The 27,629-nt window shown below is 52.4% G+C and overlaps 4 protein-coding genes across 7 annotated transcripts in view; 2 read left to right on the top strand and 2 right to left on the bottom strand.

Moving 5' to 3' along the window:
- The first annotated feature begins 227 nt into the window (after window positions 1-227).
- Window positions 228-10,376, top strand: SMARCD2 (SWI/SNF related, matrix associated, actin dependent regulator of chromatin, subfamily d, member 2). Its single transcript, XM_030295883.1, has 13 exons — window positions 228-747; window positions 5,137-5,321; window positions 5,518-5,560; window positions 5,707-5,829; window positions 6,842-6,997; window positions 7,397-7,492; window positions 7,636-7,737; window positions 7,880-8,041; window positions 8,210-8,307; window positions 8,708-8,843; window positions 9,029-9,151; window positions 9,281-9,382; window positions 9,459-10,376. Exons 1-13 carry the CDS (start codon window positions 532-534, stop codon window positions 9,510-9,512), a joined length of 1,596 nt encoding a protein of 531 aa, XP_030151743.1. The 5' UTR covers window positions 228-531; the 3' UTR covers window positions 9,513-10,376.
- PSMC5 (proteasome 26S subunit, ATPase 5) lies at window positions 9,968-14,736 on the bottom strand. Of its 2 annotated transcripts, none has more exons than XM_030295886.2 (12): window positions 14,542-14,685; window positions 13,999-14,070; window positions 12,870-12,939; window positions 12,462-12,559; window positions 12,232-12,288; window positions 11,929-12,159; window positions 11,489-11,615; window positions 11,202-11,392; window positions 11,016-11,114; window positions 10,823-10,933; window positions 10,642-10,728; window positions 9,968-10,539 (listed from the first exon to the last, which is right to left on the bottom strand). In XM_030295886.2, exons 1-12 carry the CDS (start codon window positions 14,593-14,595, stop codon window positions 10,486-10,488), a joined length of 1,251 nt encoding a protein of 416 aa, XP_030151746.1. In that variant the 5' UTR covers window positions 14,596-14,685; the 3' UTR covers window positions 9,968-10,485. The 2 variants fall into 2 exon arrangements, with proteins under 2 accessions (XP_030151746.1, XP_030151745.1); XM_030295885.1 differs by having other exon boundaries at window positions 10,435-10,539; window positions 14,636-14,736.
- A 40-nt stretch (window positions 14,737-14,776) lies between these two features.
- On the top strand, window positions 14,777-22,621 carry FTSJ3 (FtsJ RNA 2'-O-methyltransferase 3). 2 transcript variants are annotated; one of them, XM_030295882.2, is made up of 21 exons: window positions 14,777-14,908; window positions 15,143-15,245; window positions 15,420-15,525; window positions 16,044-16,090; window positions 16,217-16,296; window positions 16,778-16,877; window positions 16,970-17,164; window positions 17,244-17,359; window positions 17,473-17,577; window positions 17,663-17,763; window positions 17,986-18,066; window positions 18,190-18,336; window positions 18,475-18,610; window positions 19,971-20,149; window positions 20,299-20,419; window positions 20,507-20,772; window positions 21,030-21,115; window positions 21,205-21,304; window positions 21,420-21,603; window positions 21,693-21,787; window positions 21,869-22,621. In XM_030295882.2, exons 2-21 carry the CDS (start codon window positions 15,179-15,181, stop codon window positions 22,059-22,061), a joined length of 2,505 nt encoding a protein of 834 aa, XP_030151742.1. In that variant the 5' UTR covers window positions 14,777-14,908; window positions 15,143-15,178; the 3' UTR covers window positions 22,062-22,621. The 2 variants fall into 2 exon arrangements, with proteins under 2 accessions (XP_030151742.1, XP_030151741.1); XM_030295881.2 differs by lacking the exon at window positions 14,777-14,908 and having other exon boundaries at window positions 15,023-15,245.
- The window catches only part of DDX42 (DEAD-box helicase 42), a 38,872-nt gene continuing 33,740 nt past the window's right edge, over window positions 22,498-27,629 (bottom strand). For both annotated transcript variants that reach the window (XM_030295879.2, XM_030295880.1), the window contains 3 exons: window positions 25,977-26,087; window positions 24,740-24,841; window positions 22,498-24,083 (listed from right to left, as the gene is read on the bottom strand). In XM_030295879.2, coding sequence (XP_030151739.1) covers window positions 23,394-24,083; window positions 24,740-24,841; window positions 25,977-26,087 — 903 coding nt within the window. In that variant the 3' untranslated portion in view covers window positions 22,498-23,393. The remainder of the gene's footprint in view (window positions 24,084-24,739; window positions 24,842-25,976; window positions 26,088-27,629) is intronic.

Here is a 27,629-nt window from a genome sequence, read left to right as displayed (position 1 = left end):
CCTCTGACCCCGCGCCTTGCACAGCGCTTCCTGCGCAGCTTTTCGCCCCCGCCTCTCCGGCCAAGGGCTGGTCCAAGGGGTGTGGGCGTGGCTCTGGGGCTGACGGTTAGGGGCGGTGCCCGTCAGGGGCGGGTCTCGCGATGGGCGGGATTTGAGGAGGCATCCTGGCATTGGGCCGCTGGGTATAGGTGGGGCCTAGCGCTGGGCTTGTTTGGGCGGGGCAGGGAGTTAGTTGCCGCCTCTGGGTAACTGGACTCTGTCGGCCAAACCTCCGGAGGCCGCGGGCGGCAGGCGGGCCTGCAGCAGATCCCGGATCCGGAATTCCCCGGGCAGGACCGGAATCAGGATCGGCCCTGCCCCAAACCGGGTCTGTGGGGAACTCGAGCACTTGGACTAGGAAATCCCGGAACCCGGATCAACAAACCCCAGAACCCGGAATTTAGATCGGAAAGTCCCGGATCACGGATCGCGGAGCGGACTCGACACGGAGCCCGGAGCCCGGATCGCGACACCGCCGGACGGGACGGAGCGATGTCGGGCCGTGTCGCGGGCGGGTTCCCGCTGCCTCCGCTGAGTCCTGGCGGCGGCGCAGTTGCCGCGGCTCTGGGGGCGCCGCCTCCGCCAGCGGGACCCGGCATGCTGCCCGGACCGGCGCTCAGGGGGCCAGGACCAGCTGGAGGTGTGGGGGGTCCCGGGGCCGCCGCCTTCCGCCCCATGGGCCCCGCGGGCCCCGCGGCGCAGTACCAGGTGAGGAGCGCGGATGGGCAGGCGGCGCCGCGAGCACGCCCGGGGCATGGAGCTACTGGGGCCTCGAGTGAGGGCCCCGGGGCAGCCGACGGACAGAGGGCACAGGGGCCCAGCGTGCGGAGTGCACGGGACAGGGAGGAGGGCAAGGCCGGGTGGTGGGGCAGTTGGGGGAGAGGGTAAGAACGATTCTGGGGTGGAGGGTTTGAAGCGGTTGGAAGGGCCTGGAGGCTTTCTTGGAACCGGGATTCTGAGTAACTGAGAGATGGAGGAATTGGAGCTAGTGAGTTGTAGGCGACTGGGTTGAGAATGCTAGTGTAGATCCTAGGGTAGGGGGTTCTGGGAAGTGCTGAGAAAGTTTTGCAAAAGGGCCCTCACTGAGAAACCAGGGTTACCCTGCATTGGCCTTGGTCCCACTCCAAGTCTGCGCTGTTTTGTTTTTTTTTCTAGTTGGGAACTGGCAGAGTTCTAGCGAGTCTGAGATGGTTCCCAGCTGCTGATGAGGAGGAAGAAGGGCCTGGCTTCCCAGGCATGGGAGGTAGAAGATAGAGGAAGAGGATTCCAATCTATGCCAGGCAGGGTCTACTCCTGGTCAGGCCCAGGAGCCCTTGCATGGGATGGTTCTGGGTTCGACCACAGATGGTGGTGGCGGGGCCTGAGGAAGGCGGAAAACCCAGCCCATTCTGGGCAGACTCTCTTTTTGGCTTCCTGCCTGGTGTCATAGTGTCCAGGAGTTGATTAGTCTGCAGGAGCAGAGAGGCTCCACTGAGCCCTGATGGTCTGGGGCTGGAGGAGCCTGTGAGAGTTGTTCAAAGAGTTCTGTCCTGACTCCTTTGGAGTTTGGCTTCAAAGAGAGAGCTTCTCAGGTTGCAGCTTCAAAGGCCATTGAGAAGCAGAGACTTCATCCTTAGGGTCAGTGTATGAGGAACTCATACAGTATGAGGATCCTGCTCATCAGTCCCCAAGTGCATTGTTTCTGGTTACCCCAGAATGCTTAGGAATTGTGCCTGTCCTTTTCCCCATTCCCTCTCCACTTTTATTTAGACTTTAAGTTCTAACATGGCCATATTCCACCCAACCTGTGTGCCCCAGCATTTGGCACTGGCTTCTTTGCTAATCTCCCAAGGAAGCTGGGGCTTACTCTGTTATCTCCAGGTAGAGCCTCCAAAAATGGGCCCTCATGGAGTAGGATATGCATTCCTCCCCTACCCATGAGCCTTGGGCCCTCACTTTCTAAAGAGATTCTTAACTGAGGAGTGATTTTTCCCTCTAACTCCTCATTCTCACTCCTCCCTGTAAAGAAAAAGGGTCTGGGTATTGACAAAGATAGACCTGGTCCCAACCACTCCCATCTTGCTTTCCCACTTGGGGATTCATGGCTCCAAGGTGTTGCTGAGGGGTCCCTGCATCAGTCATTCCATTCCAGCCCCTGGGCTACCTAGCTGAGGGCTGGCCTTGGAGCCTCCTTGTGGGCCTTTGGCCTGAGAAGGATCTAAGGAACAGATAGGAGCCTCTCCAGTTCCTTTGCTGGAAACCCATGGGCACTGTGGCCTGGGGAATGCCCCTGAGAAAATGAATTCCACAACCACACGTAGGGAGTGGACTAGGGCCAGTGGCAAGGTTTGGCTGGCTGGCTGGCTGGGTAGTCCCAGGCTGCTAGGGTTGGGAACCAAGGGGAAGGCACTGAGCCTCTGCTTCCCCAGGCTTTCTAGCCCACCAGCTTTTCATCACCTCCTCTTCTTCTGGGGAGGGGCATTAGAGGCAGAAAGGGAGAGGGAGGACCCAGTTCACTCTGGCTAAGTTTGAGGAAGATCTTGCTTGGCCTCTTTCCAAGTCCAGTTGTGTGACTTCAGGAGATGGGACTTGAGATCTCAGGAGCAAAGGGGTTCCTGTCAGAGCACATGGGGTGAGCTAGAAGAGCAAGGGTTTCAGGGCCCAAGTTGGGCAAGTAGGGGAGCCAATGAAAGAAGGGAAGTGACGACCCATCTCCCTCCACACAGTGGAAGGAGTTCTAGCTGTGGATCATACTCAACAGAGGAGCTTAAGGAAAAACAAAACCCAAAGAAACACAGATTGTTGGGTTCACTCCAGAGTTCAAAATATTTTCTAGTTAGGGAGGGGTATGTTCTCTTCTCCTAGGCCCGGCCACCAGGAGCGCCAGGGCCACAGGCTTTGAGGCAGGGCTGTGTGTGTGCTCTCTGGAGACAGCAGCATCAGGCCCAGCCACGCGCCGCTGCTGTCCTGGGTGGTGGAGGTAGAATCACACTTAGGTCGTGGGCTGCTGCTGGGCTAGGGAGAGGACGTTGTTGCACACTTCCGAGGTTCAGGGCACTGAGCCAGGCCTACCTCGCTCAACTGCAGGCGAGGGACTTATAGAGCCTGAGAGGCCTGACCTGGGCTTTGTATTTTTTTTTTTTTTTTTTTTAAACTCTTGGGGTTTTTATTTTGAAGAGGAGTTACTGGTGCTTCAAAGAGCAGGTGTGGAGCTTGGCAAGACTAAGCTGGGACTAAGCAACCTTCCCCTGGGCCTCTTCTCCCTCTTGGGAAAAGCCTGGGGCCTAGGGTGAGCTGGGGGCCCTGCGCCTGGGAAGTTTGGAGCAGATGTCTGGGAGGGGCCTATTCCAGGCCCTGCCCCTGCAGCCTTGACTGGGGACTTCCTGCTACAAGAGCACCTGCCTAGGAGGGATGGGTGGTGCTGAGGAGGTTTTGTGAAAGTCCTAGTGAGTGGCTTCTTGCGGACCTCAGGGCCCTGTCTCACTCTGTGCAGGTCCCACTGCTCCAGCTGTTCTTGCCCTCTGGCTCATGTTCAGGGTGGGGAAAATATGTCTAGCGTGTCTGGAGCCTGGGTTTACAGCTGTGGCCACACTGAGTTTGTTTCCTGTAATCTCTGGCCATGGCTCATTAAGGCCGAGAAACAGGCTGTCCTTTGCCTTTCAGCAGCTTGGACAAATCTTTTCGCGGCAGGCCTCCTGAAGCCCCAGAGTCCCCCACGTTCAACTCCATTCCCCCAGATGGCTTTTCCCACCCTACTCCCCCTTTGCCCTTCCCTACATCTCTGGGTCACTTTTCTTCATCTCTCCCTCTGGTCAGGAGTCTGACCCTCTGTGCTGAGAACATGAGTTTGGCGCTAGATGAAAAAGTGGGGGGAAAATTCTCATCTCCATGATACCGGGCTGGGGGTAGGAGGTTCTCTGATTTGGTGCAAGTCCCCACCTAGCCTGGCTTGGTGGGGTAGTTGTGCTGGTTGCATAATCTGGGCCCTGGGGCCAGCCCTGTGAAGCTGCCAGGGACAGTGTGTGCAAAGCAGAGCTGCCAAACAGGCCTTGCAGGCAGCAGCTATGGAGGGGGAGGCGGGTTGGGGGGGCAGGGTTACTCCCAGAAATGTTGGGGAGCTGGACCTCAGTGGGAAATCCTTCTGCAGACTTCTACAGAAGCCGTTTCTGTAACCCGGGCTCCTGGTGACCCTATGACTGATCTTGCATAATCTTCCCTCCGTTCTCCAGTTTGGGATCGTGAGGGCTGAGTTAAGCACCCAACAGCCCCAGCCGCCAGGTGGTGCACGGACCGCGGACAGAGGCCGGGTGCCAGCCGCTCTCTGATAGGCAACACAGGAGCCACAGCTTTCCTCTTGGGGTCTCTCGGCATAGGGGGAGGGAACAGGGCAGTAGGGAGGTGGAGAGAAGGGTCCAGTTGGGTTGTGAATAGGGGCCATATGGTGACCAGATGGTCTCTGTACTGTACCCGAGGCCACCCGTACTGGTTGGGACATGCTCCGGCCCATCCTGTTGTGGCTTGCTCACCTAGGGTGCCCCTGCCTGATAGGCTCGCCAGCCCATTGGACTGTCTTCCTCCCTTTAGTCACACCACTAGGCTGGTGCCAGGAGATGGATGTTGGGGCCTTGCCTGCTCATATCACACTGCACCCTTCCACCTGGCTGTGACACTGCCCCCAGGCCATGCTTCTGTCTCCAGCTGGGGAAGGAAGTAGATAGGAGTGCTTGGTGGGATCACGCGATGGTGTCGGGAGTGTCTTAGAGCCGGCTGGTTCCAGGGAGCAGGGCGTCGTGCGCTCGGGCTGGAAGGTGGCAGTGGGCCCCAAAACACTCCTGCAGGCCCTTCCCTCGCAGGCAGGACTCTCCTGCCCACCCCAGACTCTGGCAGGCCTCATTTGCTGGCACTGACGCCAGGGTGGTTGAAGGGGGCGGGGCAGGTGTGGTTTACATTTGTGCTCTTGGGCACCTGCTCCCCTTTGTTCCTGGTCCTCCAAGCGGGGCTCTGCGGTGTGCTGCTCAGGGCCAGGCCCAGCCCAGGAGAGGGATGGAGGGAATGGGCTATGGGCCCCGTGGGGCTCTGCCGCGGACCTATGCACCCCCATTGGCTTGCTTCTTCCAGCGGCCCGGTATGTCACCAGGGAGCCGGATGCCCATGGCTGGCTTGCAGGTGGGGCCCCCTGCCGGCTCCCCATTTGGCACAGCTGCTCCACTTCGACCTGGCATGCCACCCACCATGATGGACCCGTTCCGAAAACGCCTGCTGGTGCCCCAGGCCCAGCATCCAATGCCGGCCCAGCGCCGGGGGTAAGACCATCTTGTTTCTCCTGCTCTGCCCGGCACAGCTCTGGTGGTAACAGAGCAGTTCCTTCTGTCCTAAGCGTTCTAATGACTGAGGGAGACTCCTGGTTCTTCTGGGGGAGGGTCCTAGGGACTGGAGGGGGAAGGGAGGGGGAGGTGTTTTGGACCATTGACCCCTTAAATGGGTTTCTGTCCTCCCCAGGTTAAAGAGGAGGAAGATGGCAGATAAGGTTCTACCTCAGCGAGTGAGTATGTTGGGTGGGGGCCTAGGAGGCCTTACCCAGTGGCTGGCAGGCTGCGGGTACAGTCAGGTTCCCCCAACTCTGGGATAGCCGAGCAAGGAGCCAGAGCTGCAGCTGAAACAAACTAATGAATTCCTCTCTTCTTCTAGATTCGGGAACTTGTCCCAGAGTCTCAGGCGTATATGGATCTTTTGGCTTTTGAGCGGAAGCTGGACCAGACCATTGCCCGAAAGCGGATGGAGATCCAAGAGGCCATCAAAAAGCCTCTGACGGTGTGTGCAGCCCCGGCCAGTCCTGGGCCTTCCCAGACTTCTCTGCCTCCCCCTGATGTTGTGTTCCGGCCTGGGTCTGCCAAGCATGGGTCTGTGATTTCTCACACTGCAGGATGCAGCCCATTAGTGGAACTCAATTTAATGTGGTGGGGCCAGCATGTTTGTTTGTTTTTTTAATTTTTTAATGTTTTTATTCGTTTTTGAGAGAAATGAGGGACAGAGTGTGAGTGGGGGAGGGGCAGAGAGAGACGGAGACACAGAATCCGAAGCAGGCTCCGGGCCCTGAGGTATGAGCACACAGCCTGATCCAGGGCTTGAACTTGTCAACTATGGGACCATGACCTGAGCCGAAGTCAGGAACTTTAACCAACTGAGCCACCCAGGTGCCCCAGGCCCAGCCTGTTTTTAACAAAATATAAAATAGTAGAAATTATAATACTTCACAGTAGTATAATACTTACCATAGTAGTAAAAGTATTGTTTAATGATGTTTTGTTTCAGATATTTATATATGTATGTGCCTCCTGAGTCATTTAAGATGTGAACCTTACGGATCACAGTCAGAAGTTTGCAGGGCAAGACTAGAGATGGATAAGCGTAGTTCCTACCTCCATGCACACACTCCCCTGGTTTAAAGATAATAATCTAGAATAATCCCCTGAGTGGTAAAAGCTTTCCAGAGGCCAGAATACTTTGGGGCCGGTGTTTGAGTTTCGTGTAAAATGTGTTCTGGAAGCTTCCAACTTGCCCGATAGCACCCTGTGCGCACCTGTCAACACCACCAATTGGACTGTGTTGGAGTTGTCAGTAGTGCCTTTCTCTCCTCCGTAGTTGTGAGTTCTCTGAAGTCTGGGACTGGGATTTCCTACTCCCGATTTCCGGTACCTAACAAGGTACCTGGCCCCTAGACAGCATTCAGTATTGATGTCGAGTGGGTTCAGACAGAAAGATTGGGTAGCATTGTTTTCCAACGTGTTGGCCCACCTCTAGCTGGTTGTCTTTCTCTCTTTAGCAAAAACGAAAGCTGCGGATCTATATTTCTAATACATTCAGTCCCAGCAAAGCAGAAGGTGATAATGCAGGAAACGCAGGGACCCCCGGGGGAACCCCAGCAGGGGACAAGGTGGCTTCCTGGGAACTCCGAGTGGAGGGAAAACTGCTGGATGATGTGAGTTGGGAGAGGTGGTGTCTGGAGGGGAGGTGGCCTGTGTGGGCTTAAGACTGAAGTCCTGCCTGAGGGAGAGGGCACTGCTGGGTCACAGCTCCAAGCCAGAGCTTGAAGATTTGTATGGTGGTTACAAGAGATATCCTGCGGGTGGCAGTGAAGTGTCTTGAAGAAGGGGTACCCCTTTCTAATTCAGTCCTCGTTGGCTGCCAGCAGGGTGCACCCAGAGTCCTTTCCCTGCATCCGGCGCCTCATTTTGCCCTGTCTCCTTGCTTCCTTCGGGGCCCAAGAGTCTCACTACCCTGAGATGCAGGATGGAAATAGTACTTTTTTGGGGGCTTAGCCTAGGTTAGGTTGAGAGGTCAGCAGCACCCCCAACTCACACCCATTACTGTTCCCCAGCCTAGCAAACAGAAGAGGAAGTTTTCTTCATTCTTTAAGAGCCTCGTCATTGAGCTGGACAAGGAACTGTATGGGCCTGACAACCACCTGGTGGAGGTAAGAGTGGCCCTGGGGCATGGGGAGCACAGGCTGACATGCTGGGTGGGCAGAGAAGTGGCGTCGGTCCTGTAGAGGGCGAGGTGTGTGTGCTCCGGCCCCACTCCCTTGGTGATGAGGTCTGCTCCCCTCCTCCCTGCCAGTGGCACCGGATGCCCACCACCCAGGAGACTGATGGCTTCCAGGTGAAACGGCCTGGAGACCTCAACGTCAAGTGCACCCTCCTGCTCATGCTGGATCATCAGGTGACAAATGTCTGGGGCCCCAGGGAGTCATCTGGGGGAGGAGAGCCGGTTCCTGTGGTAAACCCTTTCTGTCCTGCCCGATCCTTCCACTTTGGTTTCTCACAAGACCACACCCCCCTGACTCCCCTCTGTCTATCTCCAGCCTCCCCAGTACAAGTTGGACCCCCGACTGGCAAGGCTGCTAGGGGTGCACACACAGACCAGGGCCGCCATCATGCAGGCCCTGTGGCTTTATATCAAACACAACCAGCTGCAGGACGGGCACGAGCGGGAGTACATCAATTGCAACCGTTACTTCCGCCAGGTGAGCTGGTGGCCATCCCCCCCCTCTTGTCTCGTGGCCCTTGCCCTGCCCACTGCTTCACCTCCCTGCGGGGCTTGTTCTTGGCCACATTCTCCACACTGACCCTGGGATGGCCCATTTCCCTCTGTGCCCTCCAAGGCATCACCGGGCCTTTGGTACTCTCCCTAGATCTTCAGTTGCGGCCGACTTCGTTTCTCGGAGATTCCCATGAAGCTGGCTGGATTGCTGCAGCATCCAGACCCCATTGTCATCAACCACGTCATTAGGTAAATGGAAGGGGGGGGAACGGGAAGGCTCTTTGAAGAGCCATTTACCTTGGGGCGCCTGGGTGGCTCAGTGGGTTAAGCGTCCGCCTTTGGCGTAGGTCAAGATTTCATGAATTCACGGACAGCGGTGCAGAGCCTGCTTTGGATCCTGTCTCCCTCTCTTTCTCTGCCCCTCCCCTGCTCACATGCTCTTTCTCACGCTCTCAAAAATAAATAAAACATTAAAAACAAAAAGCCTTATACGTTAAGAACAAAAACCGTTTACTTTCGGCTTGATGTAAAACCAAAGAAAAGCAGCAGGTTTGGTTTCTTGCTACCTGAGCATGTGCAGGTTTGGCCCGGGTGGGTGGGATGAACGTAGCTGTGTGCTGACCCCTCCCCTCCTGTGTCCTGCCTACAGCGTAGACCCTAATGACCAGAAGAAGACAGCATGTTATGACATTGATGTGGAGGTAGACGACCCACTCAAGGCCCAGATGAGCAATTTTCTGGCCTCCACCACCAATCAACAGGAGATTGCCTCCCTTGATGTCAAGGTGGGCCCTCTGCCTTCCCAGCCTCCTCAGGGACCCAAGATGAGGGTGGGTAGGCTGTGTTGGGGGGCATTTCTGTACATGTAGCACCTTGGGAAGGGATCTTGCTCTGAGTCCTTGGGGTTAGGCCTGGAAACAGGACATGCTAAGAGTGGGGACCAGTCTGACACATGTACTCCTTTCTCCAGATCCATGAGACCATTGAGTCCATCAACCAGCTGAAGACCCAGAGGGATTTCATGCTCAGCTTTAGCACTGACCCTCAGGACTTCATCCAGGAGTGGCTCCGATCTCAGCGCCGAGATCTGAAGGTGTGGTCCTCCTCCTGAGGTTGATCCCATGCTAAGCCCTGGGGGGACTTTTACCCCCTCCCCATCACTACTTCTGCTCGCAGGGGTGGGAATGGCACTGCATACAGCTCTCCTCCTGGCTCTCTGCAGATCATCACTGATGTGATTGGGAATCCTGAGGAAGAGAGACGAGCTGCTTTCTACCACCAGCCCTGGGCCCAGGAAGCAGTGGGGAGGCACATCTTTGCCAAGGTGAGGCTCTGCCCTGTGTGCCCTCTTGAGGCTGCAAGTGGCAGAGGCCTGAGCCGCCGGTCTCTCCTTTCTCCAGGTGCAGCAGCGAAGGCAAGAACTGGAACAGGTGCTGGGAATCCGCCTGACCTAACTGCTCAGGGACCCCCCCCCCACCTCCACCTGGAAGGGGACCACCCTCTGGGGCCACAGACACATAGGCTAAGGATGGGGTGAAGGGTGTCTGCTGTCACCCTGTGTTCCCCGGCTGTAGTTTCGTAAACGTAGTGATAGGATTCCTTGTTGCTTGGTCCCCAAAGCCTTATATTTACTTTACACTTTGGCTTTAAATGGGTTCAGAACAGATGCCTCCTCTGCTCCCTGCGGGCAGGCAGGCCCAAGTAGGTCGGCTGGAGGCTGTAGTTTGACATTGCAATGGAGACTTCAGAACCAGGCCCGCCAGCTTTGCTTGTTTACAGACCCCCTCGGAGCTAGCATCAGTGCTGGCTCCGAGGAGCTGGGTGAGGAAGAGGGGCACAGCTCACACTCTTCCTGGCCTTTCTAAACCAAAGTTCTTTGCCATTCCTACCAGCGCAGTCTTGCTGCTGGTTTTTTCCTTTCCTTTGGGTATTTGCACTATTTGGGAAGCAGGTTTTTCTATGCGGGAGCCACTTTTTTTGTACAGGGGTAAGTTGGGGTTTTCAGGGAGCCCTGTTTGGTGCCTCCTTCCTTATTTTCTTTCCTCAATCTATGCAAGCGGCTCTGGCCGCCATCATCTCCTGGGATGCCAGAGGGCGGCCACCCCAGCTCTTGGGCCCAGGGTGGTAGAGCCTCCTTGGAGGGGACTCCAGTTCTCTGGCATGGCCTGAGGTACGGGTGTGCGTGAGCGGCGGAGGGGGAGGTGGGGAGAACCGTTGCTGCCCTTTGGAACTCGGTAGGGAGAGCGGACCCCAGGGCTTGGCAGGTGCCACTTCTGGCAGGTTTGGAAATTTCCAAATAAATCCTTGTTTATCGGTGATACCCAGACTTGCTCATTGAACGGTGTGGCCACGCATTAACAGACCGAAGTCCTTAAGAGCTTGTCCCGCAGAGCTTTATTTGAAGGAGCCACACAAAAGACCACCGCTTCACTTCCATAGCTTCTTGATAGACATGTTCTTCTCGCTGTCCTTCTGCATGACCTGGAGGGAGAAAGCATTAGGTTACAAACTGAGCCGACACACGCTCTCTTCCCACTGCTCCAGAGACCCCGTCCACAAAGGCCGGAAGGTAGAGGCCTGTACCTTGGCCACTGCCATCTCAAAGTCCTCCTGCGTGACGTGGACTCGCCGCTCCCGCAGGGCATACATGCCGGCTTCGGTGCACACGCCCTGAGCAGAGAAAGGAAGCCAGGCACTGTTGCCGTCTGCCCTCGAACTCGGACCTTTCTGCCTCTGCCCCTTTCAACCCGGGCTCTCCGATTACCTTTACTTCAGCCCCTGACGCTCCAGGCATGAGCTCAGCAATCTTCCGCAGGTTGATCCCCCGGGTCAGGTTCATTTTCCGAGAATGAATCTTCAAAATGTCCAGCCGGGCCTAGAGAAGAGAGAGGAAAAGGCTGAGCCCCGTGGCCTCCCCCCCACAGCCGGAGCCGCTCCCGGCGCTGCCCGTCACAAACCTCCTCATTGGGGGGTGGGAATTCAATTTTCCTGTCGATGCGCCCAGGGCGGAGCAGCGCCGAGTCCAGGATGTCAATCCTGTTAGTAGCCATGATAACCTGAGTGGAGAAAGCGGCGTGGTGGCATCAACCAAGCCCTTCCTCGGGCTCACCTCACCCAGGGCCTTTCCTTGGACACCACCTCACCTTGATATTCTTGGTGGCCTCAAAGCCATCCAGCTGGTTGAGCAGCTCCAGCATTGTGCGCTGCACCTCACTGTCCCCTCCGGAACCCCCCTCCAGCCGTGAGGAGCCAATGGAGTCGATTTCATCCATGAAGATGATAGAAGGAGCATGTTCTCGTGCCATGACAAACAGCTCCCTCACCATTCTTGCCCCTGTGCAGAGGCCAGGCGGGCGTTAAGGAGGCATTGAGTCCCCTACCCTCACTTCCCCCCACTCGCTTCTTCGTTTTCAGGTGTCTAGTCAGTTACCTTCCCCGATGAATTTCTGTACCAATTCAGAGCCAGAGACACGAATAAAGGTACAGTCTGTATGATGAGCCACAGCCCGGGCCAACAGTGTCTTCCCAGTGCCTGGGGGCCCATATAGCAGCACCCCCTAGAGAGAAACGGGAGAACTCAGGGCAGAAGCCAGCGCCCACACCACACTCCGTGAACATTTCCTGAGCGCTTGCTCTGGGCTAGGTCTCACACGAGATGCTAGGAGCGTAAGTACCGAATGCCAAGATCCCTCATAAAGCCTCTTTCTGAACCACCTCAGTGCTGCTGCGGCAGCCCTCTCCCCCAGCCCCTCTTCCACGGGGAGGGCCAGCTTAAGTGGGGTCCAGTCTGTCCTGAGCCCTGTGCTCACTCTGGCCGGGACAGGACGAACAGTAACAGCAGGGCCCTCCCAGAGAAGCCTTGCTTCTCACCTTGGGCTGTGCAATGCCCAGCGCTTCAAAGAGCTCAGGATGCTTGACAGGCAGCTCGATCACTTCTTTGATCTCCTTTATCTGCTTGTCCAGTCCACCGATCATCTCATAGGTTGAATCTGGCACTTTCTCCACCATCATCAGTGACACCAGGGGGTCTACCTTGTTGGGCAATATCTTGTGCAGAGTGTAGCTGTCGTTTCTTAGAGCCACTCGGCAATTGGGTGTCACCTGGGCGGGAGGAGAGACGTCAGCAAGTGTTGTGGGGAGAGCTGACCCCAAACCCCCACACGCCACACTCACATCGTTGATGTCGATGTTCTTGTCCACATCTACGACAAACTTGCCTTCGGGATGCACCTAAAGAAACGAGGGCTCGTGACCTTTCCTGACGGCCACTAAACCACCCACCTTGCCCAGGAAGACCTAGGAGTCCTAAAAGAACAGTAACAGGTGTCCCGGCAAGGCTACACACAAAGGTATGGGAACGCCCTGGGCATTGGGCTGCTTCCTGGGGGCCATGGTGCCTTTACCTTAACCAACACTTTCTTCTTATCCATGGCCCGGACTACTTCCCCTACATAGGAGCCCTGTTCCTGCAGCAGCTGTAGCTCTTCCCGCAGTAGGCGAACTGGATGGGAAAGAGTCAGGGGTCACTCAGCTGCTTTGGTGTCCCCTCTCCCGTGAGTCAATTCAGTATGTGTGAATTAAGCACCATTTTAAAGTTTTGGAAGAAAGACCACAAAAAGAAAGTCAAAACTTAGGTCTTCAAGGGAGTTACAACGGAGCTCAGGAGAGGCATGCGCATGAACGACCATATAACAGTGCAAAGCATGACCTTGGACTCTAGGAGAAAACAATAAGCACCAAATGTGAAGTCTCAATTTAGGGAAATCTGAACAATCAGACCTCGGACAAAATGCCCATCTTTTCCTCCTCACCTTTCGCATTGAGCTCATTCCTCTGTGCCTGCAGCCTCCGGAGATTCTGGCTCTTGTCATTCACAATCAGCTGTGGAGGATAAGAAACATAGAACAGAAAATATTAGAAGATTCAACTCTTGGCCAAGATCCTCAAGGCTAGTATGAGCTGAGTGACAGAAGAGTACAAGGCACCTGAACGTTACAGATTGTCTAACATGATCCTAATGACGCTATCCTTTCTTCCAAGATTCCCCCCTGGGACCAAGGGCAGGCCTCAAAACAGGCTAGTTGTCCTAATGCTGGTCCAGGAATAATAAGCCCTAATGGAGAAATGTTACAGCTGGCTGTCATAGTTAATTTCTCATGGGTCAATTACATGGTAGAGTGAAAAGATCATTGGGTCAGAAGGCTAAATTCTAACCCTACTGCTGCCAATTAATAGGTAGATAAGGCTAAGGAAAGCCACTTAAAAGGTCTGTTACCAAACTGTAAGTACACATGGGTAACATCACCTATCCTGCCTCTTTTCAGGACCATCATGAAGAACAAACGAAATCACCTGTAAAAGCACTTCAAAAATGACAAACCTGATAGCTGCAAAAGTACCAAGAGTTCAGAAATTGTCCTTGTGGTTGTCCTTCAACATTTTCCTTCAATATTATCCTTCAATAATTTCCTTATTGCTGTAGTTCTTGCTCGATCTGTAGGCTAGAGCTCTGGGTTGCCCAATTTTCATTCAGTCCCATGGAATCAGCATTATACAGACTGGGCAATTGTCTGCCCTCCTCCTCTCACCCTGCCCCAACCCCAGTGTGCTAAATCTTTTCTGAGCTTACGTCTTCTCTTATATAAGAAACCCACTCGTTCAGGCTTCTTCTAAAAAGAACGATCTTTGGCTAAAAGGAACCTTTTAGGTTAAAATTTGACTCTTCACGATGTATAATAAACTGAATATTGATTACTTTCAAAGGGGTGGGAGTGAAGAGAAACCAGAGACAACTTGTACACTTGTTATGGTTGACTAGTTATTTCTTCCACTGCGCCCGCAGGGGAATAATATGGATTGGTAGACACATGCTCCATCAATCCTTCATCCCCTTTCTACCTAGAAGGGGGATGCCTCTGGACCTCTGGAGTCCGTCCTCACCTGCAATTCTTCAATCTTGGACAGATAATATTGGCGGAGTCCACTGCCTGCTTTTCCCTCTTCCAGCTCCATCTGAAGACACAGTGTAATTATTAAAAATCAGGCTAAAAATCCAAGGGAAAATCCCATTTCCAGCCCGGACTTTGGAGGAATGATTTGGGTTCGAATTTCTCAGTCCATCTCTTTAGAACCCTCCACTCCCCATGACTAAACTAAAAGCAGAATAAGAATGCCGCCTACCTCATAAGACTTTCAGGAGGATCAAGAGACAACATACACGGGAGTGCTTTGTAACGAATCAAGCGCTATAGAAACCCGAGGTATCATTACTTACAAGCGGAGTCACCAGGAGGATCGGGGGCCCTGCCTCCTGCGACTCGCGGACGGGCCGGTTTCCGTTCCCACCCTTCCCCTCACCCACTCTGGCTTCCACGGGGTCTTGTCTTCCTCTCCCGGCCCTTACCCGCCGGGGGCGGCACTGACACAGCAGATCCAGTCCCAGGCAGGGCCCCCTCTGGATTGGTCCGCCCAACCCCGACTCACCCGACCCTCTTGCCCCCAGCTGGCAGTCCACCTCGGATCACGCCTTCTTCGCATCGAGCCCCCAGTCCCCGCCCGGCCGCCGCAGCCGCCATACCTGCTCCGGTCCGTCAAGCGCCATCTTCCCTCTCCCGCAGAGACGGCCGGCATCTGAGCCGCCTTGGCGCGCAGGCGCAGAAGCAGGGGTTAGGGGCCCGACAACCCTGGCAGAGAAGAGTTCCGGGTCAATGGGCGGGTTGTGCGGCGAGAAGTTTACAAAAACAGAGGCCATGATGGGAAGGTGGCTACGCGAGGTCAGGCGCTTTGGAGAGGGATGAAGAGGCCACAGAATTCCTAAATTTTGCTCCCTAGGAACTCAGTTTTAATTCAGGTAATCTGTTCCTCTGGCCCCAACTTCCAACTTACAGGACTTGAGGCCACGCTCAAAATGGCGGACACTTGGAGCCGGGGACGCAAGCGACGCAAGCGGAAGCGGAATACGTGTGCTGCCCACGTGTGCCGCTACCCGAGTAGTGAAAAAAGGTGGTGGGGGTAGGTGTTTGTCGCACCGAAGTGGACTATAGCGCTTCGGGAAGAGGCTTTTCGATTTCTACCTTGTTTCCAGATTGAGTGACACTACTCCCACACACCCCGTTCCACCATGGGCAAGAAAGGCAAAGTCGGGAAGAGCCGGAGGGACAAGTTCTATCATCTGGCGAAGGAGACCGGTGAGTCAAGGCCCGCGCCGTTGCCACCAAGGGAGAGAGCGAACGAATGACCTTTTCGATTCGCCCCTTTCCGAATATTGAGTTTGAATTTAGAAGACGGGGTGGTGGGTTGTGAGACCGCAGAACTCCTGGGAAAACGCCCCGCCGAGTTTAACGTTTTGTCGGTGCCCCCAGGTTACCGTTCCCGCTCTGCTTTCAAGCTGATCCAGTTAAATCGCCGCTTTCAGTTCCTGCAGAAAGCCCGAGCCTTGCTGGACCTGTGTGCTGCGCCAGGGGGATGGTGCGTAACAGCCGGTACCTGTGGCTCTTCATGGCTGTTCCTTGGTTTCCGGCCTTGGATGACTGAGAGTTGCACTGGGGGAGGGAGGAATGCGGTAACAATATCAGCCTCGAACTTCTCTATTGTAGACGTAGGTCGCAGAGAAGAGGTTTGAAACGTGTATTTTACATGCTCTGGCCAGTGCACCTGATAGCGGTTCTAATACACATGGTGAGAGTTCACATTGTCAAGAGAGGAAAAGGAACGGTCTTGGATTATTTTAATCGTTATTATTGTTTTTTTTATTAAAATTTTTTTTAACGTTTATTTATTTTTGAGACAGAGACAGAGCATGAAGGGGGGAGGGGCAGAGAGAGAGGAGACACAGAATCGGAAGCAGGCTCCAGGCTCTGAGCCATCAGCCCAGAGCCTGACGCGGGGCTCGAACTCACGGACCGCAAGATCGTGACCTGAGCTGAAGTCGGTCGCTTAACCGACTGCGCCATCCAGGCGCCCCAATCGTTATTATTCTTTAATAGGTTGCAGGTGGCTGCTAAGTTTATGCCTGTATCCAGCCTTATTGTGGGTGAGTAACAGGTGGCCCTCCTGAGGGTTTAAAGGGGTGGGAGTGTGAGATACTGATTGTGTTCTCCGTTTTCTTTCTCCCTGCTTGAGGCAGGCTTTTGGAATTCTCTGACCTGATTTCTTCCAGGAGTGGACCTGGTTCCAATCAAGCCTCTTCCCAATGTGGTGACACTACAGGAGGACATCACAACAGAACGCTGTAGGCAGGTAATGGGAATCTCTCTGTCTCTCTCTCTCTCTCTCTCTCTCTCTCTCTCTGGTTTACATGCACGCAGCCACATCTGACTTCTCACTACCCAGATCCCCTGAACGCAAGCTTTTTTCTGTGTAACATGCCTTGAGCGGTGTCTGCACATTCTGTATGACAAGGCTCGTGATATGCTTAGTCTCCACTGCAGGTTTTATTTTAATCAGGAATGAGGTGTTTAGAATTGGAAGTGCAGAGATATCATTGAACTCTTTTCCAGTAGGCTTCCTAGTAGAATGTAACTCCCTTGAAGATGTGTTGTTGTTGTTGTTATTATGTTACTATTATATATTTTTATCATTGTGTCTCCTGTGCCTGGCACAGTATTGGGCCCATTGTGGGCATTCAGCAAGTGACTGGGTAGACAAATCACTGGACCAGAGACCCCGTTCATAGCCATTTCTGTGTTCCTGTTGCTCTAGTCCCTCTTCTTCTCTGTAGGCCCTGAAGAAGGAGCTGAAGACCTGGAAAGTTGATGTTGTGCTCAATGATGGGGCCCCCAACGTTGGGGCTAGCTGGGTCCACGATGCCTATTCACAAGGTGCCAAGAGTGGGGGGCCTGGAGAGGAGAGTGGAGGTGGGCAAGCCCTCTCAGGCTGCAGAGGTCCTCAGCTAATTGTCTCTTTCCCACAGCCCACTTGACACTGATGGCTCTGCGTTTGGCTTGTGATTTTCTGGCTCGCGGTGGCTGCTTTATCACAAAGGTTTTTCGCTCTCGTGACTATCAGCCCCTACTGTGGATCTTCCAGCAGCTCTTTCGCCGTGTCCAGGCCACTAAGCCCCAAGCCTCCCGCCATGAATCTGCGGAGATCTTTGTAGTCTGCCAGGGTGGGCGTCGCATTTTTGTTCTCGTGACTCGGTTTCTTAGCTGCCAAAGCACACTTGCTTATATATCGTATCGTCTTAGGATTCCTGGCTCCTGACAAGGTTGACAGTAAATTCTTTGACCCCAAATTTGCCTTCAAGGAGATTGAAGTTCAGGCCAAGACTGTTACCGAATTGGTGACTAAGAAGAAGCCAAAGGTGTGTTTGGGGAATGGGACCACTCTCAGGTTCTGGAACTCAGGGGAGGTTGGGCCTGGTGGTTCTTATAGACAGCTTAGAAGGGCCTTTTTAACTTTCTTTCCCTCCCTAAGGCTGAAGGCTATGCTGAGGGTGACCTCACCCTTTATCACCGAACTTCAGTCACCGACTTTCTCCGAGCTGCCAACCCTGTTGACTTCCTCTCCAAAGCCAGCGAAGTGAGTCCTGAGATTTGAGGGGTGGAAGGAAGCCTCAGAAACGTGAGCCCCAAATCACCCGATTCCTTTCCTTACTCCCAAACAGATCTTGCTAGATGATGAAGAGTTGGCACAGCATCCAGCCACCACTGAGGATGTGCGGGCCTGCTGTCAGGACATCAAAGTGCTAGGGCGCAAGGAACTTAGGTGTGTGGCAGGGGCGGGCATAGGTGCCAGGAGCCCCAAAGGCAGGGAAAGGCCTTTGAAGACGCAGCAGCGGTTTCTTCCTCAAGGCATTTGAGGAATTCAGCTAGCATCGGATTTCTGGGAACAGGATGCTGCTGTGCTAGAGATTGGGAGGGCGGGGCTAAAAAGGGGGCAGGGACGAAGAGGGAAACGGCAGGGTCAGTAACGGTATTTCTGGGGCAGGTCCCTACTGAACTGGAGAACGAAGCTTCGGCGGCACGTGGCCAAGAAGCTGAAAGAGCAGGCGAAGGCCATGGACATCAGGTGAGGAGGGAATTAGACCAGGGTAGGTGTTGACTGTGTGTTGGTGGGGAAGCGTGTTGAGAAAATAAGCAAAGTTGGTGGGGAAGTGTGTTGAGAAAATAAGTGCTTGGACGCCGTGGTCAGTCTCAGCTCGGGAGAGGAAGAGGAGGAGGCTGATGAAGAGTCAACAGCCGGGACCGTGCGGCAGCCCTCGAAGGAGGAAGAAGAGGAGGAGCAACTCGACCGGACCCTGGCGGAGATGAAGGCCCAGGAGGTGGCGGAATTAAAGAGGTGAGGGGAGTGGGGAGGCGTTTGGGGAGCCCCGCTGCGGAGCGCCTCGGTGTGTGAAGCTGGAGGAGGGGGTGAAGGCACAGATGGGGAACCTTTAGAGCTGGGCAGGCAGGATTCCTCAATTGTCCGTCCCCTCAGGAAGAAAAGGAAGCTGCTGCGTGAGCAGAGAAAACAGCGGGAGCGTGTGGAGCTGAAGATGGACCTTCCTGGGGTTTCTATTGCAGATGAGGGGGAGACTGGCATGTTCTCCCTGCGCACCATCCGGGGTCACCAGGTGAGGGTGGGGTTAGGGCACACTGAGGAGACCGAATGATCTCATTAGGTATTTAGACGTGGGGGGCACTGAATGTCTGTTTTAAGTGTGCTGAATGTTCATGGCTCACGTTTGCTGTGTTCACCCATAAAATGAGAGGGGCCTCATTTTTGGGGAGAGGAGACGGGGGAAAGAACCCAGAGCTTTGTGCCTGAAAAGCCAGGAAGAAACATACGACTAAAATGACGAGATTAGGGGCACCTGGGTGGCTCGGTCGGTTGAGCGTCCAACTTGGGCTCAGGTCATGATCTTGGGCTTTGTGAGTTTGAGCCCCACATCAGGCTCTGTGCTGACAGCTCAGAGCCCACTTCACATTCTCTGTCTCTCTGCCCCTCCCCTGCTTGCACGATAAAAAAAAAAAAAATAAGTAACGTTTAAGGACGTTTAAAATGATAAGCTCAGGAACGTTTATGAGTAGGATGTGCATTTATTCTCATAGAACTAGAATATTAGAACTAAGAGACACTCTTTGTAGTAAGCTTAGGTGCTAGTAGATGCAGCCAGGGTAACTGGGATGCCAGGACGCATGATGGTTTCCTTCGGAGGAGGGCAGCCTTCTTCCGTTCACCAAGACCAAGTTAGCACCTTGACGCCATAGGCTGCTAGGTGGTGCTTTCTGCCAAATACTGGAGAATCTGCTTTTCCATCATAAAAGCAGCATCAACAAGCACAGTGAACTTTTGTGGCCCTTGTGGGAAGGGAAACCAGGTCATCTTTGGTACAAGTGCAGGAGGGAGAGAGCATGGTGGTTCTGGAGCAGACTGCCAGAGTGGTTCTTTGCCTTAGTTTCCTTATCTGTGAAAGAATAATAGAACCTACTGACCAGGGTTTTGGGGACGAATCGAAAGAGGGTTTAGGTATAATCACTGCTAATGTGGTAAGCTCGCAAGAACAGCTAGCTTTATTATTAGGAAAATGGATTTTGAGGTTGAGTTTGTAACTGAAATCATTCTTGTTAGATGTATGTTGCCTGGGCTCTTTTATTCCGTGGAAACAAAACTCGTAGATTTATCTTCAGAAGGCGATGTGCTTTCTGAGAGTAATTTTTAAAGAATAAGCAGCGTTTCAGACTATTTTAACATTTGATGTTATATATAGGCTTTGGGGTGTTTTTTAAAATTCATTTCTGGTACTATTGGAAGACAGCGCGTGGGATAGTGGCCTGGTCTAGAACGGGAGGTGTGAAACATTTAGTCCTGTCACTTCTCTGTATTTGCCACAGCGTATTTTCAAGCTCTGCGGATAACACAGCCGGGCGGGGGGAAGCAGTAGTATGTTCCTTAGGAGTACCCTTGATCTCTTTGTTTCTGTCAAACTCTAGTTGTTAGAGGAGGTAACACAAGGGGATATGAGTGCTGCGGACACATTTCTGTCTGATGTGCCAAGGGATGACATCTATGTATCAGATGTCGAGGATGACGACACATCTCTGGACAGTGACTTGGATCCAGAGGAGCTGGCGGGAGTTGGAGGATCTCCGCGTCTAAAGGACCAAAAGCGGTAAGGGCGGCGGTGCGCGTGCAGGAGGGAGTACTGACCCCCCTCAGTGTGAGTTTTGAAGCACAGCTGGTCGTAGGGATTGCCAGAGGGTGTCAGGGAGCAGGTCCTCCGGGGCACCCATCCTCCACCCATCCTCCTTGGGTCTGCAGTGTACGATTTGCTGAAGTAGAAGATGGTGACAAAGAGGAAGAAGAGGAGAATCCGCTGCTGGTACCACTGGAGGAAAGGACGGTACTGCGGGAAGAACAAGCCAGTCTGTGGTTCTCTAAGGTAAGAAGAGGTTGGCAGCCCAGAAAGATAGGGAATGAGCATTCCCTGGGAGAAAGGCGGCTTGAATATTCCCCTTCTCAATCACAGGATGGCTTCAGTGGGCTTGAGGATGATGCGGATGAGGCCCTGGAGATCAGTCAAGCGCAGCTGTTGTATGAGAGCCGTCGGAAGGGGCGGCAGCAGCTGCCACCTCCTTCCAGTTTGAAGACCGAGGAAAAACCTCCCCCGTGCCAGGAGAAGGATCCAGCAGGGGCAGGGGCTCCGTCAGAGGCAGAGGCCGCCAGTGGGCCTGGCGGGGAAGAAAGAGATGGCAGCTCAGACAGCGACAGCAGCAGCAGCGAGGATGGGGAGAGGTGAGTGCCTGCAGGTGACGGGAGAAGGGATGAAAAAGCAGTGGTTGTGACCGTTTCTCCACGTTCGGGGTTTTCAGCTTTGGCTGTAGACCGTGAGTTTTAAGAAGTACCAACGGTTCTGATTTAAGTGGTATGCGGTATGGCCTGGGAGGGTGTTTTTGGAAGTTCAAGTCTTAAATAGGAAGCGTGGTTGAGGCGTGAGGCAGGAGCGGGTCTGGGGAATGGCAGAACAGTACATGATTGTCCCCCTTCTGCAGTTGGGAACCAAAGCATGGAAAGAAGCGAAGCCGTGGGCCTAAGTCAGATGAAGACGGGTTTGAGATTGTGCCCATCGAGGACCCAAGTGAGCTCCACGCCTTATGGAATGGGAGGCGACATTGGAAGTTTCCGTGTTGGGAAGGAGGCTTTGACATTGTCCCTTTTTCTCTCTAGTGAAACATAGGATACTAGACCCTGAAGGCCTTGCCCTAGGTGCTATCATTGCTTCTTCCAAAAAGGCTAAACGAGACCTCATAGATGATTCCTTCAGCAGGTAAGAGGGCCAGAAAGTCATGAGAAGTGGCCCTGACTGGGGGTGGGTAAGGGGGTGATTTCTGCTTTAGGAAGCCTGGAGGGCTCCTCAGGGCTGCTGTTCTCTTTCTGCTTAGGTATACGTTTAACGAGGAGGAGGGAGAGCTTCCGGAGTGGTTTGTGCAGGAGGAAAAGCAGCACAGGGTACGGCAGCTGCCCATTGACAAGAAGGAGGTGGAACACTACCGCAGACGCTGGCGGGAAATCAATGCGCGTCCCATCAAGAAAGTTGCTGAGGCCAAAGCCAGAAAGAAACGGAGGGTAGGAGGGTAAATAGTGGGGCTGCCTGAGTGCAGGGAAGGGAGCTGGGAAAAGGTCTCACTGAGCACCTACCCCCCCCCCCCCGACAGATGCTAAAGAAGCTGGAGCAAACCAAGAAGAAGGCAGAGGCTGTGGTGAACACCGTGGACATCTCTGAACGAGAGAAAGTGGCTCAGCTTAGGAGGTGAGGGAGAGGGATCACTCACAAAGGTACGTGGGGTTGAAAAGTAGCAGGAAGCCTTGAACCTGTTCCTTCCATTTACAGCCTCTACAAGAAGGCTGGGCTCGGCAGGGAGAAACGCCAAGTCACCTATGTCGTAGCCAAAAAAGGTGTGGGCCGCAAAGTGCGCCGGCCAGCTGGGGTCAGAGGTCATTTCAAAGTGGTGGACTCAAGGATGAAGAAGGACCAAAGAGCACAACAAAGGAAAGAGCAGAAGAAAAAACACAGACGGAAGTGAGCAGAGCCTCTGAGAAGACAGTGTGAGGACGCAGAGGGGTGATTCTGGCCCCCCTGGTACCAGCTACAGTCTCGTTTGCATCCCCGTCAGCGGGTGGACACACAGATGGGGTGCCTAGAACTCTCAAGGTGGTCCTGCGTGGTGGGGAGACGTCCTCCTGCCTGAAGGCAGGTCTCGGATCCGTCCTGTGGGGGTATTGAACACACATACCTTTTTTTAAGGTTAGTGTTGGGGTGGCATATTCAGTATCGCTGGTCTTCCCCCATCCTCCTCCATTCATCCAAATAAAAACCAGGGTACTTTTTTTTCCTGACATTTTAGTTCCCATTAAGCGTTAACTCAGACACCTGGGTGTTCACACCATGTGCTGCACTGTTATAAATCCTACTTTGTATGTACTCACTGTGAAGTACAAATGACAAACAATCCACAGGTCCCAGTAGTAAAACATTTACTAGAGCAAGCAGAAAGGAATGCACATCTTAAAGAAACCTTCACAAAGTCACAAAATTCGAAGGATGTATATTTCTTTTCCTTTTATAAACAAGATAGAACAAAAATCATCAAAATCATTTCAGCAAAAGATTTTTCTACCATTGTGGCAAGTTAAAAAAAAAAAAATACAATGAAATAGAAGACACTTTAAAAGCTGTCAGAGTTTTTGTTTAGCAACACTTCAGACCTGGAGCAGTCTTGTTTCCAGGATCATCTTTTCCTCTTGAAGGGCAGGGGTTCTGGGTCTGGCAGGCGGCTGCTGCTTCCTGTCTCAGGACTGGATACAAACCTGGCTGGGGAACCTGACCATGGACTCCCGCTTAGAATCCGACATCTCCCTTCCCTGCAAAGTCTAGAAGCACCAAAATGCTTCCCCAAATCTCTAACAAACACTTCAGTGGGTTGGGTTTGCCGAAAGCCAACTCCTAAAAGGGACTGCCTGGCCACACAGCTAAGAAAAGGAATTTTATTTGTAGATGTTTATAAGGTGACAGTTTAGTAAAAAATATACGCTACATATAATATAAACCTAGAGTGAGTTTTGTGCCCTAGAAGGCCCTTTCTTCCAAGGTATTCCCAACTGACCTTGACAACTCACCCAGAGCCCAAAAGGAAGTTCCCAGCGCTCGCTGCTTCCAAGGACCAAAGCAGCTTGCTAAGAAGACATCTGAAAACTGATCCAGATGAAAGGGTAATGTCTCCAAGCTCCAGCTATCCACTAAGGGCAGGGGGTCCTTATACCGTGGGCCCCAACCCAGCCCTGAGACACCTAGTTACCAAAAATCTTTCTAAAAATAAAATTAAAGACAATTGATTCCACACTTCAGCACATACCCTCTAACTGTCCCATCGACTTTTCTTGCGCTTGGGTGGCTCGGGGACAGCAAAACCGTCAGCTGTCTTATCTGTCTTGCTGTCCATCTTGTCCATCTTGCTGTCCACCTTGGGGTCCACCTTGCTCTCACGATTGCAACCTTCTTTCCTGCTTTCACCATTCCGACCATCGTTTGCGCCTCGGCTCTCTCCATGTCGGCCTCCACCTCCTCCATGTCTGTTCTCCCCGTGACGGTGACCATCAGCATGACGGCTGCCGCTTTCTGGGTAGCGGTATCCATCTCCATGGCGACCACCATCTCCGTGACGTGGGCTGTCGCCATGCCGATTGCCACTCTCTCCGTGGCTGTGGCGGCTGCCACCCCGGTTTTCAGTATATCTCTCTCTCTTCCCGTTGCCTCCCCCAGGCCCTTCTCGGCTGTTATTCCCTGAAGCTGTGTTGTTGACTCCCTGGGCTCCAGCGGAAGGGTAGGTCACTGGAGCACTGCTGAGGTTCCCGGTGTTGCCAAAGCCTGGGATGCCCTTGGCGGCGCTGGCAATGGGGCTGTCTGGACTGTTATGGCCCTGTTGGGCTGAATTAGTTGGAACAGAATTCAAGCTCCCTGCACTAGTCCATCCACTTGCCCCAGCAGCAGAGCTTCCTGCCTTCTGGTTGCTTAAGCTGGCAGCAACAAAGTGACTCTTGTACTGTGACTAAAAGAGAGACAACAGGAGTAGGTAAGATAGCGGGTTCAAGAAAATTGGACAGGTAAGCTTGGCAATAGAAGGTACACAAATTCTATGCTATCCTGGCACGATGATTTGAGCATCCTGATGGCCCCATTACTCTGTGGTCTCTACGTTCCTCTATTAATGAGAGAGAATAAACCTAGGGATCTAACTGAAACATCACTGAGGGCAGATAAAATGTATAAATTAAGGCTCAGCTGGTTAGCCAGCCAACTGGAAGAGTAAGTATAGAAGACGTGTTCAGAATTCATAAGAACTACAGAATCAAACTTGTCTTAGCTGGAAAATGGCAATTACTCTCAATCAGATTACAACAGTCTTAGAGGCAGGCAAACTCTTGGCTGTGGAGGCAGGGAGGGAACACCAGCCCTGCTGCAGCACAACAGTCCTGGGCTTTGGGATGGCGGAGGTCAGTGACCAGCAGGAGGAGATTCCCTAGCTTCTACACCTACACCTCTACGTAAGCTACCACTAAGTTTATACTCAAAACTGAAAGCAGTGAGAAGGCTCTAAATCCAGCATCAAGCATATAAGCCCAGCTATCATCTCAGAAAGACTAGGCCCGTCATCACAGCCCAAGAGTTACCAGTGAAAGCTTGTTTATATGTTTAAATCCAGACCTGGAAAGCTGCTTTCATGGCCGTCAGCCGATCTCCCATGGCTCCTGTGGAGGGCTTGTAGGCCTCATAATTGCTCATTACATTGTTGTTATTTCCTCGGTCCTAAAAAACAAGCATACCCATGAGGACAGAATGGGCCTCAATATACTGGAAACAGAAGTGGGCGCTGCAATGGGAACAGGATATTTTTATTTATATTTTGTGGAAAAAGGTACAGTAATAATCATTTTAAAATGTTTTATTTATGACTTTTAACCCAGTGATTCTGTTTTGGGGGAATTAACCCTAATATATTAGAAATGAAGTCAGATAATGTTCAAAGCTGATCATGTGGTACTATTTATGCACACAAACCTGATATTTATATAATTCTGTGGAGCTTTATGCTACGGACAAAGAGGCCACAAGGCAGTATACAGCGTATGCGTGTAGTATATACACTGTTCCACTCTTAAGTCTGAGTCTCCGCTTCAACACTTACTGGAGTATAACTTGGGGTGCCTCAGGTTTATCATCTGTACTTGCTGTCACTGGGTGGATGTAAAGGTGGACTTAATACACAGGACGGCCTGCAGTGGCTGGCCCTGGCATATAGTAAGTGCTCAACGGTAGCTATCGCTAGCATCTGTGTCCTGTGCATCATTGTTACTGAGACACAGGAGCAGATTCTTCTCAAAGACACCGAGTTAACTGTAACGCTCCAGAAACAGACTGGCAGCTTTCTACTTTGGTTTGGAATCAAAGTTAAGAAAGCCAGTGAGGGGACACTTTTGTTAACCGTTCTGTGAGAAAAGCTAGCTCTCACCTCACTCTGGTGCTATTTCCCACCGAATGTAGGAAGCATTCCTGAGTTTAGTTACAAGATACAGTAGAGTTTACAGAGTGACCCTGTGTTCGCAGCAGCAGGCTCTAGGCCATTGCTGGAGGGCTTGTAACAACAGACTGCTGGGCCCCACCTCCCAGAGTTTCTAACTCACCAGGCCTGGGATAGTGCACAAGTTTGCAGTTTACTGCTGCTGCCAGAGACCACAGTTTGCAAACCACTGCTAATCTAGACTATTTCCTGAGCAGGTCTAGTCACCACGTACACATGGGTGCTTCTTCAATAGAAGTCACAACATTCCCTTCTAGACAAGGTTCTGAACTCAGAGAGGCTTTCGCAGGTAGATGAGGACAGTCATAACCTCTTCCAGGACTCAGGACCAGCCCTAAGGGCACTACTGTAGTCTGGACTCACCGTGTTCTCTGAGCCTAGGCCAGGCCGCTCCCTGTAGCCTAGGCCACCTCCACCAATGTTCAGCTTTTTGCCTTTGCCTCCTTTAAAGCGGGATTTCCGAAACCAGGCATTCTGTGTTGAACATAATTCAAGTTTAGGCGAGGGGAAGAAGAGGCGGCCAGAGAAAGAAGACAACGTCAAACAGGAAATTAAGGGGGAGGGAGGAACTTACTGCTTCGTGTTTAGCCAACGTTTTTACGGCAACTGTTCATAGGAACAGTTTAGTCCACCAAATTTGTCAGGAGTCTTAGCACCAGGAAGGGAAGTGATCACACAAGCCTCAGATATGAAACACTTACTCTGGCCTCTTCTAATTTCCTAGAGGAAAATGAACTGATTTTCTATATCTCAATCTATACATACCACTGGACTATACAAATAATGGAGCTTTTAAGAACTGGTGGGTTCAGAAGTAAAGGAAAAAGGCTATGTAAAGTGAGGCTCATCAGAATTGGCTCTAGGGGCAGACGTCCAGGACTGGTAGCCCCATAACTGAAAGTTTTATTTACCCATAGCCCAAAGTGTTCCTTGAACTTATCACTAGCAGAACACTACTCATCAGATTTATTCACATTCTCTTCAGAATGCCAACATGACTGGGAGAGGTTAGTCCTTTATCTGACAATCACATGTTACAATCTAAATGAAGTACTTAAGAGGCAGGGCTGGCTTCAGAAAGGCACTGACCAGGGAAGCTGATCACACAGTCTGAGAGCACAGGAAACATGAGGCACAAAAAGGGATGCAGGAAAAAGCCAAAGACAAGATATATCCTGTTTGAAAATGTAGTTTACGACTGGCTCTCTGTACCCAGGAAAGAGAAGGAAACCGTATCCTATTCCTTCCTGCAATGCAGGTCCTTTACTCCCAGAACCCCGAGCATGGACAGCAGTACCACACTGTGAGTACATTATGGATAAGCTATTCTGTGAGCTGGCTTGTAAATCTAAAAAACACAAAGTCTTTACTATCAGAATGTTTATACTGAATCCATTTGTAATATGGGGATGACGTGTTCAGATGACTCGAGATTTAGGGGCGCCTGGGTGGCTCAGTCGGTTGAGCGTCTGACTTTGGCTCAGGTCGTGACTTCACAGCTCGTGAGTTCGAGCCCTGCGTTGGGCTCTGTGCTGACAGCTCAGAGCCTGGAGCCTGCTTCCGATTCTGGTCTCCCTCTTTCTCTGCCCCTAACCCACTCGCATTCTGTCTCTCTCAAAAACAAATAAACATTAAAAAAAAAAAAAAAATTAAAAGATGACTCAAGACTTAATTCAGTAGAACGCCCAGCTTTGGATCGGTAATCAAGGTTGTCAAAGGTCTGAGACCTAAGTCTACGTAAAATAGTTAAATATATCGTTTTCTTAAGACATCACACATTTTTAGCCCCCCAAGGAGAAGACTGGGAGAAAGAGTGGTAAGGGAAATAGTAGCCATCTTTGAGATTAAACTTACAAGTATGCTATGAGGCAAGCAGGCAGAAATTTCAGAGGGACAGATTTTTGCACAAAAAGGAATAGCTTTTCAAACAGATGTTGCTGAAAGGAGAGGATAAGCAGATGGACCAGATGAATTTTAATGTCCTATAATACCGATCTGTCATAAGCACTGTCCCCA

This window comes from Lynx canadensis, chromosome E1 (assembly GCF_007474595.2).
Source record: "Lynx canadensis isolate LIC74 chromosome E1, mLynCan4.pri.v2, whole genome shotgun sequence".
Lineage (NCBI taxonomy): Eukaryota > Metazoa > Chordata > Mammalia > Carnivora > Felidae > Lynx > Lynx canadensis.
Note: the sequence above shows the minus strand (reverse complement) of the source record. Positions and strands in the feature narration are given on the sequence as shown.

What these genes read in the sequence shown, in the direction of transcription:
- SMARCD2 (XM_030295883.1), top strand. Translation starts at nt 532, where the DNA reads ATGTCGGGCCGTGTCGCGGGCGGGTTCCCGCTGCCTCCGCTGAGTCCT. An exon ending in GCCCCGCGGCGCAGTACCAG is followed by an intron (nt 748 to 5,136) that starts GTGAGGAGCGCG and finishes TGCTTCTTCCAG; the next exon opens with CGGCCCGGTATGTCACCAGG. An exon ending in AGGGAAAACTGCTGGATGAT is followed by an intron (nt 6,998 to 7,396) that starts GTGAGTTGGGAG and finishes ACTGTTCCCCAG; the next exon opens with CCTAGCAAACAGAAGAGGAA.
- PSMC5 (XM_030295886.2), bottom strand. Translation starts at nt 14,595, where the DNA reads ATGCGAAGAAGGCGTGATCCGAGGTGGACTGCCAGCTGGGGGCAAGAG. An exon ending in GAATGAGCTCAATGCGAAAG is followed by an intron (nt 12,560 to 12,869) that starts GTGAGGAGGAAA and finishes TTTCCCATCCAG; the next exon opens with TTCGCCTACTGCGGGAAGAG. An exon ending in AGGCCACCAAGAATATCAAG is followed by an intron (nt 11,115 to 11,201) that starts GTGAGGTGGTGT and finishes TTCTCCACTCAG; the next exon opens with GTTATCATGGCTACTAACAG.
- FTSJ3 (XM_030295882.2), top strand. Translation starts at nt 15,179, where the DNA reads ATGGGCAAGAAAGGCAAAGTCGGGAAGAGCCGGAGGGACAAGTTCTAT. An exon ending in GAGGTGGCGGAATTAAAGAG is followed by an intron (nt 18,337 to 18,474) that starts GTGAGGGGAGTG and finishes CCGTCCCCTCAG; the next exon opens with GAAGAAAAGGAAGCTGCTGC. An exon ending in TGTGCCCATCGAGGACCCAA is followed by an intron (nt 21,116 to 21,204) that starts GTGAGCTCCACG and finishes TTTTCTCTCTAG; the next exon opens with TGAAACATAGGATACTAGAC.